This window comes from Fistularia commersonii, chromosome 19 (genome assembly GCF_037954325.1).
Source record: "Fistularia commersonii isolate RoL2024-O1a breed Wild chromosome 19, RoL_Fcom_v1.0, whole genome shotgun sequence".
Classification (NCBI taxonomy): Eukaryota; Metazoa; Chordata; class Actinopteri; order Syngnathiformes; family Fistulariidae; genus Fistularia; species Fistularia commersonii.
In genome coordinates, this window is record NC_141302.1 from 1,892,501 (window position 1) to 1,912,500 (window position 20,000).

Here is a 20,000-nt window from a genome sequence, read left to right on the forward strand (position 1 = left end):
TTCCCCCAGAGCAGCATCGAGGACCGCGGCGAGGACAAGTCCGTCACCACCGCCTTCGGCGTCAACCGGCCGACCATTTCCTGTTTCTTTGACCGTGAGTCGCTTCCCGTTTCCGTCGGCGCCGCGGCGCCGCCGCCCGGCGCTGACCTGTGGACCTGTGGCTTCCAGGAGGGACCTTGTTCCACCTGAGGTGCTTCGTCTACCAGGCCAGAGACCTGCTGCCCATGGACAAGGACAGCTTCTCAGGTTACACCCTTACCTCCTAACTCCTAACTCCTAACTCCTAACTCCTAACTCCTTACTCCTTACCTCCTAACTCCTAACTCCTAACTCCTTATCTCCTTATCTCCTTACCTCCTAACTCCTAACTCCTTATCTCAGTCCTTCCTTCCTTCCTTCCTTCCTTCCTTCCTTCTTTCCTTCCTTCCTTATTTCCTTCCTTCCTTCTTTCCTCTTTCCTCTTTCCTCTTTCCGCTTTCCTCTTTCCTTCCTTCCTTCCTTCCTTCCTTCCTTATTTCCTTCCTTCCTTCCTTCCTTCTTTCCTCTTTCCTCTTTCCGTCCTTCCTTCCTTCCTTCCTTCCTTATTTCCTTCCTTCCTTCCTTCCTTCCTTCCTTCCTTCCTTCCTTCCTTCCTTATTTCCTTCCTTCCTTCCTTCCTTCCTTCCTTATTTCCTTCCTTCCTTCCTTCCTTCCTTCCTTCCTTATTTCCTTCCTTCCTTATTTCCTTCCTTCCTTCCTTCCTTCTTTCCTCTTTCCTCTTTCCTTCCTTCCTTCCTTCCTTCTTTCCTTATTTCCTTCCTTCCTTCCTTCCTTCTTTCCTCTTTCCTCTTTCCTCTTTCCGTCCTTCCTTCCTTCCTTCCTTCCTTATTTCCTTCCTTCCTTCCTTCCTTCCTTCCTTCCTTCCTTCCTTCCTTACTTCCTTCCTTCCTTCCTTCCTTCCTTCTTTCCTCTTTCCTCTTTCCTTCCTTCCTTCCTTCCTTCCTTCCTTCCTTCCTTCCTTCCTCATGTTCACATTCTCCTCTATCTTGCCTACTCCAGTATGTCCAATTTGTAGTCGGGTGCGCACACACGCACACACGCACACACACACATGCACACACACACACACACACACACATGCTCAATCCCCGCTGGCATGTTTGTATTTCTGTTTATATGAGCTAATGGGCTGTTGCAAGTGGGTGGTAGTGGGTCAAGCGTTTGTGTGTGTGTGTGTGTGTGTGTGTGTGTGTGTGTGTGTGTGTGTGTGTGTGTGTGTGTGTGTGTGTGTGTATGTGTGTGTGTAGGTCTATTATGGGCTGGTGGGAAAAATGCATCTCAGCTTCTGTTGACTCTAATTCTGACGGCTCCCCAGAGAACGACTAATTGCCCGCCTAATGCATTTGTGTGTGTGTGTGTGTGTGTGTGTGTGTGGGTGTGTGTTTATAAAAACAATGTGACAAAAAAGAAACACTGATTATTTTTCCACTTCTTTTTTATCAGAGTAGATTTGGGCCCCTGTAAACATCGGAAAATATAAATAATATGACATCAGAACCAGGATGTTATTATTTTTTTATAAATAATAATAAAGAATTAAACAGATTTCAAGAATTTCATCCGGGATATTTTCTATTTAGAAAAAAAATAGTCTATTCATTTATTTAAAAATAGATAAATAAATAGATAAATAGATAAAAATCCAGAAAAAATATTTGTTTTTTTTTCTTTCATTAGAAAAAATAATCTTGAAAAATCCAAACAAACAAACAAAACAAAAGAAATGGAAAATTCAAGAAAATATGTAGAAAATACCAAGATTTGAGAATAAAAAAAATGTGACCAGAAATCTCATAAATAGTAGCATAATTTGAAAACCAATGATTAGATATTAATTAAACCAGATTAAAAATAACAAAGTGTTTGTAAACCTAACAAATAATAAAAAGTATGCAGTGAACAGTTTCTTTCAAAATATAAAATATATTTGAACTATTTCAGAAAAAAAAATTCAAACAAATACAAATTACAAAATGATAAAAGAAGAGAAGTTGAGGTTTGAATTATTTGGAAAACATGCAACGAAAAATTTTATTTAAAAAGGAATGAAAACACATACATAAATAAAATAAGATAATATCATGAATAAAATAATAACAATCAGAAATTAATATATAGTGATATTTTAAGTATATAAATAAATGATGGTTGAGCAAATAAACACACAAATAGATAAAAATACATGAAAAAAATGTAATCTAAACAAAACCCCTCGATATAGTCGTAAAAACATGTAAACACACACACGCACGTCACCATGCGTCACCATGACAACAACAACTTCCTGTCCACAGACGCCTACGCCGTGGTGTCCTTCCTCCACCAGTCCCAGCGGACGGTGACGGTGCGGAACAGCCTGAACCCCACCTGGGACCAGACGCTCATCTTCCACCAGGTGGAGCTGTTCGGGGACCCCGAGGCGGCGGCGGCGGCGCCCGCCGTGGTGGTGGAGCTCTACGACCAGGACACCTACGTCAGTGTTCGTCCACCATGATTGTTTTCATGGTGGGGCAAGATGGCCGCCAAGATGGCTGCCAAGATGGCCGCCAAAGATAGCCGCCTCCGTCCAGGCCCACCTGCTGGGCCCGGACGGAGGCGGCCATCTTGGCCCAGCAGGTGGGCCCGGACGGAGGCGGCCATCTTGGCCCAGCAGGTGGGCCCGGACAGAGGCGGCCATCTTGGCCCAGCAGCTGGGCCCGGATGGAGGCGGCCATCTTGGCGGCCATCTTGCCCCCCTTTCAAACAGGCTTTACAAGGCGGCTACTTACTTCCGTTGCCAGGGCGCCGACGAGTTCATGGGCCGCTGCGTCTGCCAGCCGTCGGCCTCCCCGAACCCACGCCTCGCCTGGTTCCCCGTCCGCCGGGGGGACGGCGCCGCCGGAGAGCTGCTCGCCGCCTTCCAGCTCATCCAAATGGACAAGGTCAGAGGTCACGGAGTGGCGGCCATCTTGGAGCCCGCTTTTTTTTTTTTTTTTTCTTATTGAACATAAATAGTATTAACACCCATAAACCCACGAGAAGAAAGAGACCCACTTTTAAATTATGAATAACATCTACCTATCTAAGGAATTATTGTTAGTATACTTTAATTTTGAAGATAATATTTGTACATTTTGGGAAGACAACATTGAAAACACTGACCATATATTTGTCTCATGCGAAAAAGTACAAGACTTTTGGGCTAAAACTCAAAAATGGGTTAAAGACAAATTTCCATCGTCACCAGTTTCCTTCTCAAGAGATGATAAAACATTTGGTTTAATATTAATATTAAACCAAATATTAAACCTCAATATTAATCAACAAAAGAGATGAATTATGTGTCAATGTTATTTTAGGCCTGGCCAAGTTTTCATTCACAAAAACAGAATGCAAAAATGTTCCCCAAATTTTACTTTCTTTATAAACGATTTTGAATTCTGCAAAAAATCCTTAAAACTTATGGAAAAATACAAAAACTGAAAAACATACAATTTGATGTCTGAGATTCCTTGTGAACCACCAACTTAATTACATGTTATATTCCCCTTGCAAGTTTTTTTTTTCCCTTTATCTTTTTAATTTTATTTGTCTATCTATCTATTTAATTATTTCCTTTTAATTACTTTTTTTGTCTAGCATTAAACATTTATCACAAACCGTTAACACTATTATCTTCTGATTACTTACAGAACGAATGTCCTCATGTCCTTTGCTTCCTCATCCCTGGTTGTTTCATTGACATTCAGTTCTACCTTGCCATGTTTATTTATATATATGTATATTTGTTTGTACTATTTATGTTCAATAAAAAAAAAATAGTATATATACAAGTTAACAGTATTAAAGGTTTAATACAAGAAGAGGAAGAAAATAAAGGAAAAAAAATAAAAATGAATAAAAAAAAATAATAATAAATTGGAAGGGAATATAATATGTGTTTAACTTGGTGGTTAACAAGGAATCTCAGACATCAAACTGTGTATTTTTTGGTTTTTGGATTTTTCCATAAGTTTTAAGGATTTTTTTATATAATTCAAAATCGTTTATAAAGAACTTAAAATCGGGGGAACACTTTTGCATTCTGTTTTTTGTGAATGAAGAACTTGGTCGGGCCTAAAATAACATCGACACAGAGTTAATCTCTTTTATTGCTTAAAAGTAAACCAAATATTATATCATCTGTAGAGAAGGAAACTGGTGACGATGGAAATTTGTTTTTAATCAATTTTTGAGTTTCAGCCCAAAAGCCCTGTACTTTTTCGCATGAGAAAAATATATGGTCTGCAGTTTCAATGTTGTTTTCACAAAATGTACAAATATCATCTTCAATATTAAAGCATAACCTCAATAATTCCTTAGATGGGTAGATGTCAAATTTATTTAAAATACTATTTTTAGCGTCCAGTAACCTACATTTATTCATGCGATCTTACAAATAATCGATGCCTGTATTTTTAAAGTAAAATATCTTCTGCACCCTCAGCCGGCCGTCCACCATCTTCCCGGTCAGGAGGTCGGTGTCTCCGCCTCTCGCCTCCACACCTCGCCGTCTTAATCTTCATGTTTCACGTAAAGTGTGTGTGTGTGTGTGTGTGTGTGTGTGTATGTGTGTGTGTGTGTGTGTCTGCTGCAGGGTGACGTCGTGACCTCCACGCACGTCCTGGATGAGGTACGCATTTTTAGGTTAAAAGATAATGAGCATTTTTACCATTATTTTATAATTCCTCGTCACAAACGCTGAATGAGAAAAATTGAAACGAATAAATAATAATTCATTATAAATATTCATTCTTAAAATAACAATTTAATACATTTCAATTAATGAATTAAAAAATATCTGAAAGGCGAAAGTAGGACATGCTGTTAGAAATAATCTGTACAATAATATAAAAATCAGGAATTAATGACCAATGATCAAAATAAAATCTTAACGTTGAAATAATAAAACTTTAATTTAAAAAAATGTAGAAATTCCCTGAAAATAAGCTTTATTCAATGAAATTCAGCAAGAAAACATCCGGAGAAAAAGATCAGACGACAACCTGGAGGGACAGAAATAATCCCAAAATCTGATGCAAATCCTGTAAATGATCCAAATTTGATTAGAAATATTTTGTCAGTGAAGGAAAGTTTCCTGCAAATTACCTGAATATTCTGCTAATAATTTAACTAATAACAAGATAAAAAAGACATTAAAAAAATAAATCAATTAATTAGAAAAACAAACACATAAATGAAATTATATTTTATAAAATATTGGAATTAATATATATTGTAAATATAGTAAATACATAAATATATTATAAATATAAAATATATATATTTATATTTATATATTTTATATTTATATTTTAAATAAAAAATATATACATAAAAAAGGAAAAATAATAATTCCATGAGTTTGAGAGAAAAACATTTATTTCAAATATATATATCAATACAAACTATATTTTATATTATATTTTAAATAAAAATATATACATAAAAAAAGAAAAAATAATAATTTAATGAGTTTGAGAGAAAAACATTTATTTTAAATATATATAAATATGAAATATATTTTATATTTTAAATAAAAAAATGTATACATATAAAAAAAGAAAAAAAATTCAATCCCATGAGTATGAGAGAAAAACATTTAAGATAATTTCTTCTATATTTCTTGTGATTGTTGCTGACCCTCCTCCTTTTCCTCAACAGTTATTGTTTCCAGGATTCTTCCCGGAGAACCTGCAGCAATGGGTAGGAGTACTACGAGTACACTAGTATACAATACTATGAGTACTGCGTACTTTACTGCATGTACTGCGTCCGTTCTCTTCTTCCTCCTCTTCCTCATCCCAGCCAGACCGACAGGACGCGCTGAAGCCGATCGCAATAAGAAAATAAAGTATATTTCTGTTTTAAAAAAGTTTTTTTCTGCTGAATTTTTTTTTTGTTTGGGCTGAAAATTTCACAGAAATTCAACCAATATAAAAAAAATATCGGTAATTGAAGAAAAGAAAAAAAAAAGGAGTCCACAATCAACAAAACTCCTGGAGGTGGCAGGAGTTATACCAGTAATAATATATAAAAAGATTGTGAATAAAAACAAAACAAACAGCACAAAAAACATCACTGATTTTAATGATTGGAAAAAGAATAATAAATTAATACACACACTTTCACACATATATATATATATATATATGAGTGTGTGTGTGTATATTGTCTAATGTATATGTATATATAAATGTATATATGTAAGCTATACATATATATGTACATACATGTATATATATGTGGTATACCTATATATAAGTTTTTATTGCTCTTTTTCCAATCATCAATGTGGTGACTTTTGAATTATTTTATTATATATTCATTTTATTTTAATGTACTAAAGTCCCTTTCTATTTTATCAACAAATTTTCATATTTCATATAATTTTCAAACATATTTAATTTATTCGTCATTTTAAATTCAGAATGGCTACTAATCCATATTTGGCAAATGTGTGTTATTATTATTATTATCATTACTATTATGATTATTATTCATATTTTCAATATTATTGCAGTCATCATAACCAATGTTATTATTATTGTTGGTAGCAGTAGTAGTGCTAGTTGCTGCACTAGCAGTGATGTTATCATTATTTACTTTTATTACTTTAAAAAGTTAAATGTTAAAAAAAATGTATATATCGATTTATCATTTTATTTCTTAACCTTTCATTCACCAACTGTTTTCATCACTTTTTTCATCACTTTACACCGAAAAGTCCTTCCCGCTCAGCCCGAGCTAAGCTAACTGCTGCTAACGCGCACCCCCCCCCCCCACCCGTTGCCTTGACGACCGCCGTGCTTCCCTCCCGTGTGCAGGCGGAGGAGTCGGACCTGCCGCCGCCGCCGCCACAGAGGGAACCCAACGTCCACGTGGTTCCCCAGGGGATCAAGCCGGCGCTGCAGAGGACCGCCGTGGAGGTACCGCCGGCTGCGTCGTAAAACGTTAGCGGGTTAGCACACGGTGCTAAAAAGGTTCCACACGTTCTCCAAGAAGAACCACACAGAGAATGCTAAAGGCTAAAATGGTTAACTGTTAGCTTCCGCTAGACCAGGGGTCGGCAATAATATAATAAATAAATATTTATGATAAATTATAAATATTTAATTGACATGTATTTGATTTGTTCTAATTCCTTTTTTTAACTTTTAGTTCTAAGTTGGAAGATTATTGTAATCTTTAAATATTAAATAAAATTATATTTATTACTTTTCACCGCTCAAAATAACGTCACAGAAGTTCCATAAACCAGGTAAAATAAACATTTATGAAGATATTTTGCAAATATTTATTTTTTATCGTTTACTGACAGTGATTTTTTCCAGGTATATTTTTAAAATTCAGGTCAAGGCTCCGCTACACGCTCTGAAAGCCCAAAGCTCAAAATGACTTCATTACATAAATAAAATGTAATTTTCTCCGTAATACTTTGTGAATTTCAGAAGCAACACACTACACACTTGTTTATACAAAGTGTAAAGGTGATAAAAAAGCAATATATACAGTGGTACCTTTATTTTAGACGTCAAAAAGTAATAGCGGCTCCCAGTGTTTTCTTTTCCGAGGAAACCGGGTCCAAATGGCTCTTTGGGTGTTAAAGGTCGCCGACCTCTGACCTCGATGGACATCAGGTGAAAGTCGCTATGTTAGCCGCCGCTAACGTAGCAAAGTATTGGTAGAAGTAGGCAGTTGAAGGTTTGGGGATGAAGGTGGAAGGTCGTGCTAAGCTAGCAACAGGAAGCTAATTAAAACTCTCTCTTGAAGCTGTAGCACGCAGCTTTGGCTATCGATAGCCGAGATGGCGTGGCGGTCGGAGGTAGAAACCTGTCCGTCCGTCTCCTCCTGCAGGTCCTGGCGTGGGGCGTCCGCAACCTGAAGAGCTTCCAGATGTCCAGCGTCTCCTCCCCGAGCCTGCAGGTGGAGTGCGGCGGCGTCACCGTCCAGAGCTGCGTCATCCGCAGCGTGAAGAAGAATCCCAACTTCGACGTCAACACGCTAATCCTTGATGTGGTGAGAGGGCACACACACACACACACACACACACATGCTAGCCTTAATCAGGGTATTTTGTTTTCTTTTTTTCACTATTTTCATCTGATCTTAATTTGACATTTTTTTTTACGCTTAATTTACCTTGATTTCAAACATTTTTTTCCCTTTCCTGTCATTTTGATATACTTTTAAAGTAATAAATGTCATCATTATTTCCATTTTTTCCTTCTTTTAGGATAATTGCCCCATCATTTTTTAGTGGATTTCTGTTATTTGTAATTTTATGTATATTTTCATATAATGCATTAAAAAAATTATATATATATATATGTACGTAAATTATATAATTATAAATTATTATATTTATTAAAAATGTATTTATCATAAATATGTATAATACATATTACAATATATATTTATAGTAAATGTAAATATATATTTGTATAAATACATTTTATATAAGAAAAATAATATATATATATGTAATTATTTTATTTTTTGTTTTTGGGTTTCAAACAATATATATATATATATATATATATATATAATTTTATTTTTTACATTTTTTACAAATTTGAGTGAAATTCTGAGAAAAATCTTGAGTAGACAATTATGTAGAAATTCCTGGGAAAAAGAAAGAAAAAAAAAACAAGAAAAAAAAATCTGCTTGAAATTGCAGGTAAATTGAAAAAAAACACACCCAGAAGTGACAGGTCAATAAACAAAAATTTGAATTAAAAACAGTTTTAAATAACAGCAAAATTTACTGAATAAATAAATTGAAGAATATTGGTAAAAAATTCACGAAGATTAGTTTCAATTTTTTAACATGTATTAAATTCCAAATTTTCATTTTATTTTATCATAATTTTAGCATATTTTTGTGTTGTGTGAATTGTGTTTTGGTTTTATTGTTCATTTTCACTCAATTTAGAACCGTTTTTTTTTTTTTTAAATCTTGAGAAAAAGAAAGAAATTCTAATGAAGATTAATTTGTTAGTTATGGAAAATTAGCTAAATATCACAGGAAAAAAACAGATGAAAAAATTGCTAGATATTGTGGGACTATCATCCTAAAAAGAGTGAATTTATGAGGAAATAAAACAAAAATAATGACGATTATTTTGAAATCTTTAAAGAATTGAAAATTCATTTAAAAAATTGTCTGAATTTAAGAGAAAGTTATCCAAAAATTCCATTCATAAATGAGAGAAATTCTGAGAAAAAAATTAATAATTAGATCGAAATTGCTGGGAATCATTTAAAAAAATGCACATAAATAAACAAAAAAAAAAGTTTGAAATTAAGGGGAAGTGAAAAAAAAACGAACTAAAAAGTGATAAAAATGATGTGAAAATAAAGTCTGAGATAAGGAAAGTTTGAATTGTAGTAAATGACCTAGAAATGACGGGAGCCACAGTGACAGTGAACTTTATTCCACACATACTGAGGAAAATTCACAAAAAAATCAAATTCAAATCAGGTTAAAATTTAGGAGAAAGAGAAACAATAATTTGAAATTCTGTGGGGAAAAAGAAAAAATAGCTAGTAATGACAGGAAATTAAACAAAAACATTTAAGTAGCTAAAAATTAAGGAACAGTAATCCTAGAAGGGAAAAAAGGTGAAATTATGAGGAAATAAAACAACAACTTATGAAGATTGCTTTGAATTTTATTGGGGAAAAAAGAAAATTAGCTAGAAATGACAGGAAAAAACAGTTTAAATAATTGTGACATTGTGGGACATTTTTGAGAAAAAAAAATGAAGTGACTTCATGGAAAGAAATTTGTTTTAAATTGTTGGAAAGTAAAAAAAAAAAAAAGAACAGAGAAAATTAGCAAGAAATTAAACTGAAATCAACTTGAAATTATGAGGAAAAATTTAAATAAATAATTATTTTGAACTCTTGAGAATGAAAAGAAAAATCTAAAAAATGAAAAATAAAGAACTTAAATAAAACTTAATTTAAAAAAAATGAAATCAAAGTTAACTTTTTTGTCTGTCCTGAACACATATGCACTCATAGAGGAAAATTCAAATAAAATAAAAAAAGGGAGGAAATAAAAAAAACAAAAACTAATGTAAAAGTAACTAAAATTATGAGGAAATAAAGAACTCAAACACAAAGTAAAAAAAAAAAGAAAAACAACGGTAAAGAGTTTGAAAATAAAGGACAAATTATCAAAAAGTCAAATTAAAATCAGTATATGAGAAAACAAGTGAAAAATTAATAAATATTAGTTTGAAATTTTTTGGGGAGAAAAAAGATATTTAAACAGAAGTGACTTTAAAAAAAAAGGATTAAAAATTATGGGACAATATTCCTAAACAAAAAACAAAAGAAATGGGAAGTTATGAGGAAATTAATTAAAAATCATCTCGGAACGACAGGAAGGAAAAAAAACTAAAAAATTAACAATAAAGGAAAAATTAACAGAAAATAAATCTGAATCAACTACAAATTATGAGAATTTTTAAAATAATTTTAAACGTACGCAAAATAAATAAAAAAAGCCTGAATTTAAGAAAAACTTATCTGAGACTTAAATGGAAAAATGAGTAAAATTATAAGTAAAAAATAACAGAATAAAAAAAAGGCTTGACATTGCTGGCAAACTGATAAACAGCATAAAATCAGCTACAATTTACAGGTTAATAATCCAAATTTCAGATAAAAGCAGATTGGAATTGAGAAAAAAAATTAAAAAATAAAACATTAAAATCAACTTGAGATTCTCATAAAATAAAAAAAAAGTAATGAAGATTACTTTGAAATGATCAGGGATATAAAAAATTATGAGAAGTTAAGGGAAATTAAAAAACATAAGAATTTGCTAAAAAATTAAGAAACAAAACGTGGAATTATGAGGATAGAAATATCTAACCATTTAATTCAATCTATTTAGATTTTGGATCATTTTCCCTTGAAATTGTTGGTAAACTTACAAATAAACTGCATAAAAATCCACTACAATTTACAGGTAAATACACCAAAATTCATAGAAATACTTGAAATTGAGAGATAACTGCTAAAAAAAAAATTGAATTGAAATCAATTTGAATTTCAGAAGAAATAAAACAAAAATGAATGATTACTTTGAAATTTTGCAGAAAAATACAATTGGCTAAAAAATTTGTGACAATTATATAAAAAGAAAAAAAGGAAACTATGAGGAAATAATATTTTAAAATCATCTTCTGTAAGGGTGAAGTAAAAAAAAAAAAATGTTTAAAATTAAAATTAAAGAATGAACAAAAAATCCAATTAAATTCAAGATTAAAATTTTGAAAAAATAAAACAAATATTAAGATAAGTTTGATTATCTGGGGGGGACGAATAAGAAAGGACAAAAATTTAAAAATAAAATATAAATTTGCTTATATGAGGGGATAATTATCCTAAAAGAAAAAAAAAACAATTTATGAGGAAAGCAATTACTAAATAATCAACTTCAAATGATGGCATATTAAAAAAAAACAACAAAGGGTTTCTTTTCAAATAAATGAATCAAAATCAACAAGGATTATGAGAAAATAAAGATAAAAAACTTAAAAGCTTAAAATAATGGGACAACTAAATTAAGTGAAATTATGAGAAAAGAAAAACCTAAAAAATAAAAATAACCATGAAGTGACAGAATTATCCTTAAATTTGAAAAAAATTGAAAAAAAAACAAAATTAGCTTGAAATTATAAAAAAAAAATAATGAAATTACTTGAAGAAATAGCAAGAATAACATTTTGCAGATGACGGATATTTTAAATCCACTGATTCCATGGACGGCATGTCGAACCCTGACTTTTTTTTTTCTCCCCAAAAATGAAATTATTATCAATCCTTCTCAGAAAAGCGTCTCTTTCCCAGAAAAGATAAAAATAACAAGATAAAGACCTAAAACTCTGACACATCACTTTTTAAAAATAAAATAACCCTGTGATTGACAGGTCCAATGTCAGCTGGGATAAGCCCCGCCCACTGAGGCCCTGAGCGTGGTCAGAAAACTCGAATATGTGTGTGTGTGTGGGGGTCAACCACACACACAAACACACACACACACACACACTCGGCGGTTTCCTCAGGGTCTCTGGGTTCCCCCTCCGTCTCAAGGCCTGTTCTCCCCCCTGTGGTTTCCCGCCGCAGATGCTCCCCCGCGAGGAGCTCTACATGCCGCCCATCGTCGTCAAGGTCATCGACAACCGCCAGTTCGGCAGGAAGCCGGTGGTCGGCCAGTGCAGCGTGCGCTCGCTGGAGGAGTATCGCTGCCAGCCGGGCCGGGAGGACGACCGGGAGGACCAGGAGGAGGGGGAGGCGTCGGGGGGCCGGGGTGAGACGCAACGCGGCGTGGAAAGCGACACAAACCAGCCCATTCCATCACGATTCACCGGTCTACGATTCGATTCATCACGATTCACCGGTTCATTATTTGATTCCTTACGATTCACCAGTCCAGGATTCGATTCAATCACAATTCACCGGTTCATTATTTGACTCGTTATGATTCACCAGTCCAGGATTCGATTCATCACGATTCACCAGTCCAGGATTCGATTCATCACGATTCACCAGTCCATGATTCAATTCATCACGATTCACCAGTCCAGGATTCGATTCATCACGATTCACCAGTCCATGATTCAATTCATCACGATTCACCAGTCCATGATTCGATTCATCACGATTCGCCAGTTCATTATTTGATTCATTACGATTCACCAGTCCATGATTCGATTCAATCACAATTCACCAGTTCATTATTTGATTCATTACGATTCACCAGTCCATGATTTGATTCATCACGATTCGCCAGTTCATTATTTGATTCATTACGATTCACCAGTCCAGGATTCGATTCATCACGATTCGCCAGTTCATTATCTGATTCATTACGATTCACCAGTCCATGATTCAATTCATCACGATTCACCAGTCCATGATTCGATTCATCACGATTCGCCAGTTCATTATTTGATTCATTACGATTCACCAGTCCAGGATTCCATTCATCACGATTCACCAGTCAAGGTCAGCAGTCCATGATTCGATTCATGATTCCATTCATCACAATTCACGAGTTCATTATTCGATTCATCACAATTCACTATCCAGGATTCGATTCATCACGATTCACCAGGCCTCAATTGGATTCCATCACGACTCACCAGTCCATGATTTGATTCATCATGATTCACCAGGCTATGATTCAATTCAATCTCAATTCACCAGTCCACGATTCTTTTCCATAAAGATTCACCAGTCCACGATTTCAATTCTATCACAAATTACCAGCCCACAATTTGATTCCATTACAATTCACCAGTACTCGATTCCATCGGATTGGATTATACAACACGTCATGAGATTATCTTTAATTCCACAAATAACTCCATAAAAAAGTTCCATTAGCTCAGCTGTCGCCTAATGCCGTTCCTCATATTAGGGCTTTTTTTCTTATTTAAGTTTCTATTTTCTATAAATAGACTACCCAAAAATTCATCTTCAAAACTAGACATTTTTTCTTTTTCTTCAAACTTCGGCCAGAAAAACACATTCTGAATGTTAAAAATCCACCACATGACCGAATGGCGTCCTTAACCAGCCATCCAATCACACGCCTCCATGCATCTTTGAGTCCATCATTTGTGTGTGTGTGTGTGTGTGTGTGTGTGTGTGTGCAGGGGAGATCCCCCGCGGGATCAGCGGCGACTTTCTGATCGACATTGACGACCGCGAACTGCTGATCCCCGAACAGGTACGGAGACAAATACACTGAAGTGTGTGTGTGTGTGTGTGTGTGTGTGTGTGTGTCTATGGGCCCTCACAGAGTTGCGCCATGGAGCGCTGTTAGCTGACGGGACGAGTGTGTGTGTGTGTGTGTGTGTGTGGCAGGTTCTGCGGGAGGAGAAACATGGAAACTATTTTCCAATCGACTTGAATTTATCTAGTTTCACACACATCATTTACATATTACAGCGCGCGCACACACACACACACACATACACAAGCACACACACACACACACACACACGCGCGCGCGCGGGAACAAGGCCGCGTTGGTTTCGAGTCGAAGCCTCGAAATAATAAAAGTGAAACAGAAACACTTTTGACTTTTTCACTTGGAAAAATGACTCAGGGCTTTTTTTTTTACATTTGTGTGTGAAAGATGGCCTGTGTGTGTGTGTGTGTGTGTGAAACACACACATGCACACACGCACGCACGCACACAGACACACACACAGGCACATACATGTGTGTGTGCTATATTTACAAATATATATACGCATACACACATGCATGTGTATACATACTACACACATACTGAGTGTGTGTGTGTGTATGTGTGTGTGTGTATGTTAAAATCATACTTACACGTGTGGCTACGCACACTGATGTGTACACGCATGTGTAAGAATACAGTATCAGTAGACACAAACATGTATGTATACTTATACACATACAAGTGTATGTATATGTACATTTGTGTATTTACATATATGTGTATATATCAATTAGAGTGTGTATACACAGCATGTGTGTATATACACATAAAAGTGTATACGTATATATACACACATGTTTGTGTTTACACACAAATATATATTGATAATATATATTGATACATACTGTATCTACATACATACAAACACACATATATTCATACATACACACATCTGTATATGTATATATTCATAAATACATACACACTTATTTTCATACACACACATATATATTCATACATACACACATACATATGAAAACAAATATACACATGCATATTTTCATACATACATATATATTCATAGATACACACACCTATGTATTCATACATACACACACACACACACATACATAAATATTCATACAAACACATATGTTCATACATAAACATATATGTATATATATATATTCATAAGTACATACACACACATATATTCATACATACACACAAACATATTAAAACATACATACACACACATATTTTCATACATACATACATATATATTCATAGATACACACGTACATATTCACACACACACACACACACACTTTTGTACATAAATCCCAGCAGTTGTGCTTTGCCCCCATAGAAGGTGTCGGGACCAACCATTGAACGCCGCCGTTCGGCCATATTGGTTTGGCACACACCCAGGAATTGACGTCAACGCCGCAGGCCTGAAAACCACAAACACACACACTCACACACTCGCTAATCCCCCCGCGGTCCCGCGGCTGGGGAGCCAGGGGTGTCGGGTCTCGCGTCTCCGAAAGAATTTTTTCCGAATCTCTAAAACAAATAACGAACCTCCCCGGCGACGTTCCATCCCGACTCCCCCGACGACCGGGGAGCGGAGGGCACCGGGACGTTTCCATGGAAACCGCAGCGGGGGCGGGATTATCCCGACGTGACTTTCTCGCCCGGGAACGCGGGTTCGGTTCCTCCTGACGTTCTCCCACGTTCTCCCCAGATTCCTCCTCTTCTCGCAAATATGTTTCGCCGCGGCTGCGGTGCAATTAGCGCCGGCGGAGGATTGTGGTTCTGGCGCGCCTTCGGCCCGGAGCGCCGTCCCGCCGAATCCCCGGATTACGTCCGATGCCAGTTTATTTCTGGGAGGCGGAGGAAAAAAAAAAAACACACACACACACCGTGTGTGTGTGTGTGCGTGTGTGTAGTTGTCGCTGTCGGACAGCAAGGGTTCTGTAACTCTGAAACCGCTAAAGTGTGGGAACAAGTTCCCGCCCCCTCCTTTACTATCTCGTGGCCACCAGTTAAGGTCGGGTGGAGGTATCGCATGGCTGGTTAAAGCGTGGGAATGAGTTAGGAAAGTGATGGCGGTTGAGTTAACTCGTGGGAACGAGATAACCCTCTGTGACCTGGGGTTTGGCGGCGTGGCTATGCTAACGGGCTTTTCCACTGAGTGAGCCTCCTGGACTTCCTGCCCCACCCACCCCAAAGTGGACTTCTGGCGCCGAAAGCGGCGGGTGACATCACCCCGGAGACGTCGGCTCCGCTTACGTCGTCTCCGGGGGCGACGGAGTCCGGCGTAATCTAATAACGCAAATCGAATCACGTTGGATCCGGCGGAGCAAACGCTCCGGCTAGCTCTTGAATCGTTAGCGTAGCCGCTAGCTCTGACCACTTCCTGGTCGCTAAGCTTGAAGCTCCTCCCTGCTAAGGCCGGCATCTCATTGGTCGTTTCGCTGTAAAAATGGCCGCCATTCGCTACGTCCTCCTTTCTTTTCTCCCGGCCCAGAGGAGCTGACCTTTGACCTTTTCCTCGTTGCTTCTCCTCTAAACACTCCTTCCTTGATCCCTCTTTTCTCATTTCCCTTCCTGTCCACACTCGCCTTCCGTCCTCTCGTTTCCTCTCCTTGTTTCCTTTCCTTCCATCTCCCCATTCTCGTTTCCTTTCCTCACCTCCTGCCATCTCGTTTCCTCTCCTCACCTCATGTCTCCTTGTTTCCTTTCCTTCTATCTCCCCATTCTTGTTTCCTCTCCTCACCTCCTGTCTCCTTGTTTCCTTTCCTTCCATCTCCTCATTCTCGTTTCCTTTCCTCACCTCCTTGTTTCCTTTCCTTCCATCTCCCCATTCTCGTTTCCTTTCCTCACCTCCTGCCATCTCGTTTCCTCTCCTCACCTCCTGTCTCCTTGTTTCCTTTCCTTCCATCTCCTCATTCTCGTTTCCTTTCCTCACCTCCTTGTTTCCTTTCCTTCTATCTCCCCATTCTTGTTTCCTCTCCTCACCTCCTGTCTCCTTGTTTCCTTTCCTTCCATCTCCTCATTCTCGTTTCCTCTCCTCACCTCCTTGTTTCCTTTCCTTCTATCTCCCCATTCTTGTTTCCTTTCCTCACCTCCTTGTTTCCTTTCCTTCCATCTCCCCATTCTCGTTTCCTTTCCTCACCTCCTTGTTTCCTTTCCTTCTATCTCCCCATTCTTGTTTCCTTTCCTCACCTCCTGCCATCTCGTTTCCTCTCCTCACCTCCTGTCTCCTTGTTTCCTTTCCTTCCATCTCCTCATTCTCGTTTCCTTTCCTCACCTCCTTGTTTCCTTTCCTTCCATCTCCCCATTCTCGTTTCCTTTCCTCACCTCCTGCCATCTCATTTCCTCTCCTCACCTCATGTCTCCTTGTTTCCTTTCCTTCTATCTCCTCATTCTTGTTTCCTCTCCTCACCTCCTGTCTCCTTGTTTCCTTTCCTTCCATCTCCTCATTCTCGTTTCCTTTCCTCACCTCCTTGTTTCCTTTCCTTCCATCTCCCCATTCTCGTTTCCTTTCCTCACCTCCTGCCATCTCGTTTCCTCTCCTCACCTCATGTCTCCTTGTTTCCTTTCCTTCTATCTCCCCATTCTTGTTTCCTCTCCTCACCTCCTGTCTCCTTGTTTCCTTTCCTTCCATCTCCTCATTCTCGTTTCCTTTCCTCACCTCCTTGTTTCCTTTCCTTCCATCTCCCCATTCTCGTTTCCTTTCCTCACCTCCTGCCATCTCGTTTCCTCTCCTCACCTCCTGTCTCCTTGTTTCCTTTCCTTCTATCTCCCCATTCTTGTTTCCTCTCCTCACCTCCTGTCTCCTTGTTTCCTTTCCTTCCATCTCCTCATTCTCGTTTCCTTTCCTCACCTCCTTGTTTCCTTTCCTTCTATCTCCCCATTCTTGTTTCCTCTCCTCACCTCCTTGTTTCCTTTCCTTCTATCTCCCCATTCTTGTTTCCTTTCCTCACCTCCTTGTTTCCTTTCCTTCCATCTCCCCATTCTCGTTTCCTTTCCTCACCTCCTTGTTTCCTTTCCTTCTATCTCCCCATTCTTGTTTCCTTTCCTCACCTCCTGCCATCTCGTTTCCTCTCCTCACCTCCTGTCTCCTTGTTTCCTTTCCTTCCATCTCCTCATTCTCGTTTCCTTTCCTCACCTCCTTGTTTCCTTTCCTTCCATCTCCCCATTCTCGTTTCCTTTCCTCACCTCCTGCCATCTCGTTTCCTCTCCTCACCTCCTGTCTCCTTGTTTCCTTTCCTTCTATCTCCCCATTCTTGTTTCCTCTCCTCACCTCCTGTCTCCTTGTTTCCTTTCCTTCCATCTCCTCATTCTCGTTTCCTTTCCTCACCTCCTTGTTTCCTTTCCTTCCATCTCCCCATTCTCGTTTCCTTTCCTCACCTCCTGCCATCTCGTTTCCTCTCCTCACCTCCTGTCTCCTTGTTTCCTTGCCTTCTATCTCCCCATTCTTGTTTCCTCTCCTCACCTCCTATCTCCTTGTTTCCTTTCCTTCTATCTCCCCATTCTTGTTTCCTTTCCTCACCTCCTTGTTTCCTTGCCTTCTATCTCCCCATTCTTGTTTCCTTTCCTCACCTCCTTGTTTCCTTGCCTTCTATCTCCCCATTCTTGTTTCCTTTCCTCACCTCCTTGTTTCCTTGCCTTCTATCTCCCCATTCTTGTTTCCTTTCCTCACCTCCTTGTTTCCTTGCCTTCTATCTCCCCATTCTTGTTTCCTCTCCTCACCTCCTTGTTTCCTTTCCTTCCATCTCCCCATTCTCGTTTCCTTTCCTCACCTCCTTGTTTCCTTGCCTTCTATCTCCCCATTCTTGTTTCCTCTCCTCACCTCCTTGTTTCCTTTCCTTCCATCTCCCCATTCTTGTTTCCTCTCCTCACCTCCTTGTTTCCTTTCCTTCTATCTCCCCATTCTTGTTTCCTCTCCTCACCTCCTTGTTTCCTTTCCTTCTATCTCCCCATTCTTGTTTCCTCTCCTCACCTCCTGTCTCCTTGTTTCCTTTCCTTCCATCTCCCCATTCTCGTTTCCTTTCCTCACCTCCTGCCATCTCGTTTCCTCTCCTCACCTCCTGTCTCCTTGTTTCCTTTCCTTCTATCTCCTTATTCTCGTTTCCTCCACCCTCTCATCCCTCCATCCATCTGACAGCTGTCTTACTGACACCCCGTCCACCCATTGTTGTGGTCCATCCCCTCCTCCCTTCTTCTCTCCTCGTTTAATTCTCCATTGTGCCTCCTTTGTGATCCCTCGGCCCCGCCGGCGCCATGAGGAGCTCCCGCCGCCGCGACGCGCGAACCCGGCGGCCATTAAAACCCGCAGCGTCGATTTCTTTTAATGGCGGAGCCGAGGGGTCACAAACCCGTCCTCACACACACACACACACACACACATGGTCTACGGCACGCCGTTGTTACCTCATCGTTTTTCCGACATCGGGCGCTGCTGATGCAAAGCTCCCCTGTCTGGTCGCGTTCATGGGAGGCGGCGGTAAACGCTCGGCGACGTGGCAGCGCTGGGAAAATGTTGGCCCGCGCCCCACGTGTGTGTGTGTGTGTGTGTGTGTGTGTGTGTGTGTGTGAGTGTTTGAATCCAAGGACTCAACCAACCAATTAGTGCTTGGCGACAGCTGACAGGGCTGCAGGGGGAGCCGGCGGCGTAACATGGTGGCGGCGCCGTGGCGTGGAGCCGGTGGCGCCGGGGATCCTCAGGGCTCTGAGCGGAGAAGGAAAAGGAAAGTTAGCTTAGCATGGGCCCAGAGGCGACACCCGCCCACTTCCTGTTTCCTCATAGCGGCGCCGCAGGGTGAGTTGGCCTGAGGTGCGCCCTCTAGTGGTCACTCCTGGTATTGCGGCCTGACCCAAGCTGGATGTTAAACCTGATTACATGTGAAGGTGAGTGTTTGTGCTACACACACACACACACACACACACACACACACACACACACACACACACACACACACACACAGAGTCTTTGGGCTCCTCCACACACTCAGTTCCTCCGTGACCTCATGTAAACACTGGGTCTGGATAATCTGGGTTCTGTCGCGCCCCATCAGCCGGACGCCGCCCTCCTCGCCGTGCCCGACCTCCCCTGTGGCGGCGAGCAGGCGGGAGAAAGGAACCTTTGATTCGTTCCTCTTCCTCACACACAAAACGCTTTTGTTGCAGCTCGCGGCGGCCATGATGGCGCTCC

At 39.0% G+C, this 20,000-nt stretch overlaps 1 protein-coding gene across 5 annotated transcripts in view; it reads left to right on the forward strand.

Moving 5' to 3' along the window:
- The window catches only part of dysf (dysferlin, limb girdle muscular dystrophy 2B (autosomal recessive)), a 67,717-nt gene that overhangs the window by 30,338 nt on the left and 17,379 nt on the right, over window positions 1–20,000 (forward strand). For all 5 annotated transcript variants that reach the window (XM_086165919.1, XM_086165918.1, XM_086165922.1 and 2 more), the window contains 11 exons: window positions 10–94; window positions 169–246; window positions 2,334–2,512; window positions 2,820–2,960; window positions 4,505–4,534; window positions 4,655–4,690; window positions 5,722–5,763; window positions 6,885–6,986; window positions 7,915–8,076; window positions 12,202–12,385; window positions 13,737–13,810. In XM_086165919.1, the coding sequence (XP_086022045.1) occupies window positions 10–94; window positions 169–246; window positions 2,334–2,512; window positions 2,820–2,960; window positions 4,505–4,534; window positions 4,655–4,690; window positions 5,722–5,763; window positions 6,885–6,986; window positions 7,915–8,076; window positions 12,202–12,385; window positions 13,737–13,810 (1,113 nt within the window). The remainder of the gene's footprint in view (window positions 1–9; window positions 95–168; window positions 247–2,333; window positions 2,513–2,819; window positions 2,961–4,504; window positions 4,535–4,654; window positions 4,691–5,721; window positions 5,764–6,884; window positions 6,987–7,914; window positions 8,077–12,201; window positions 12,386–13,736; window positions 13,811–20,000) is intronic.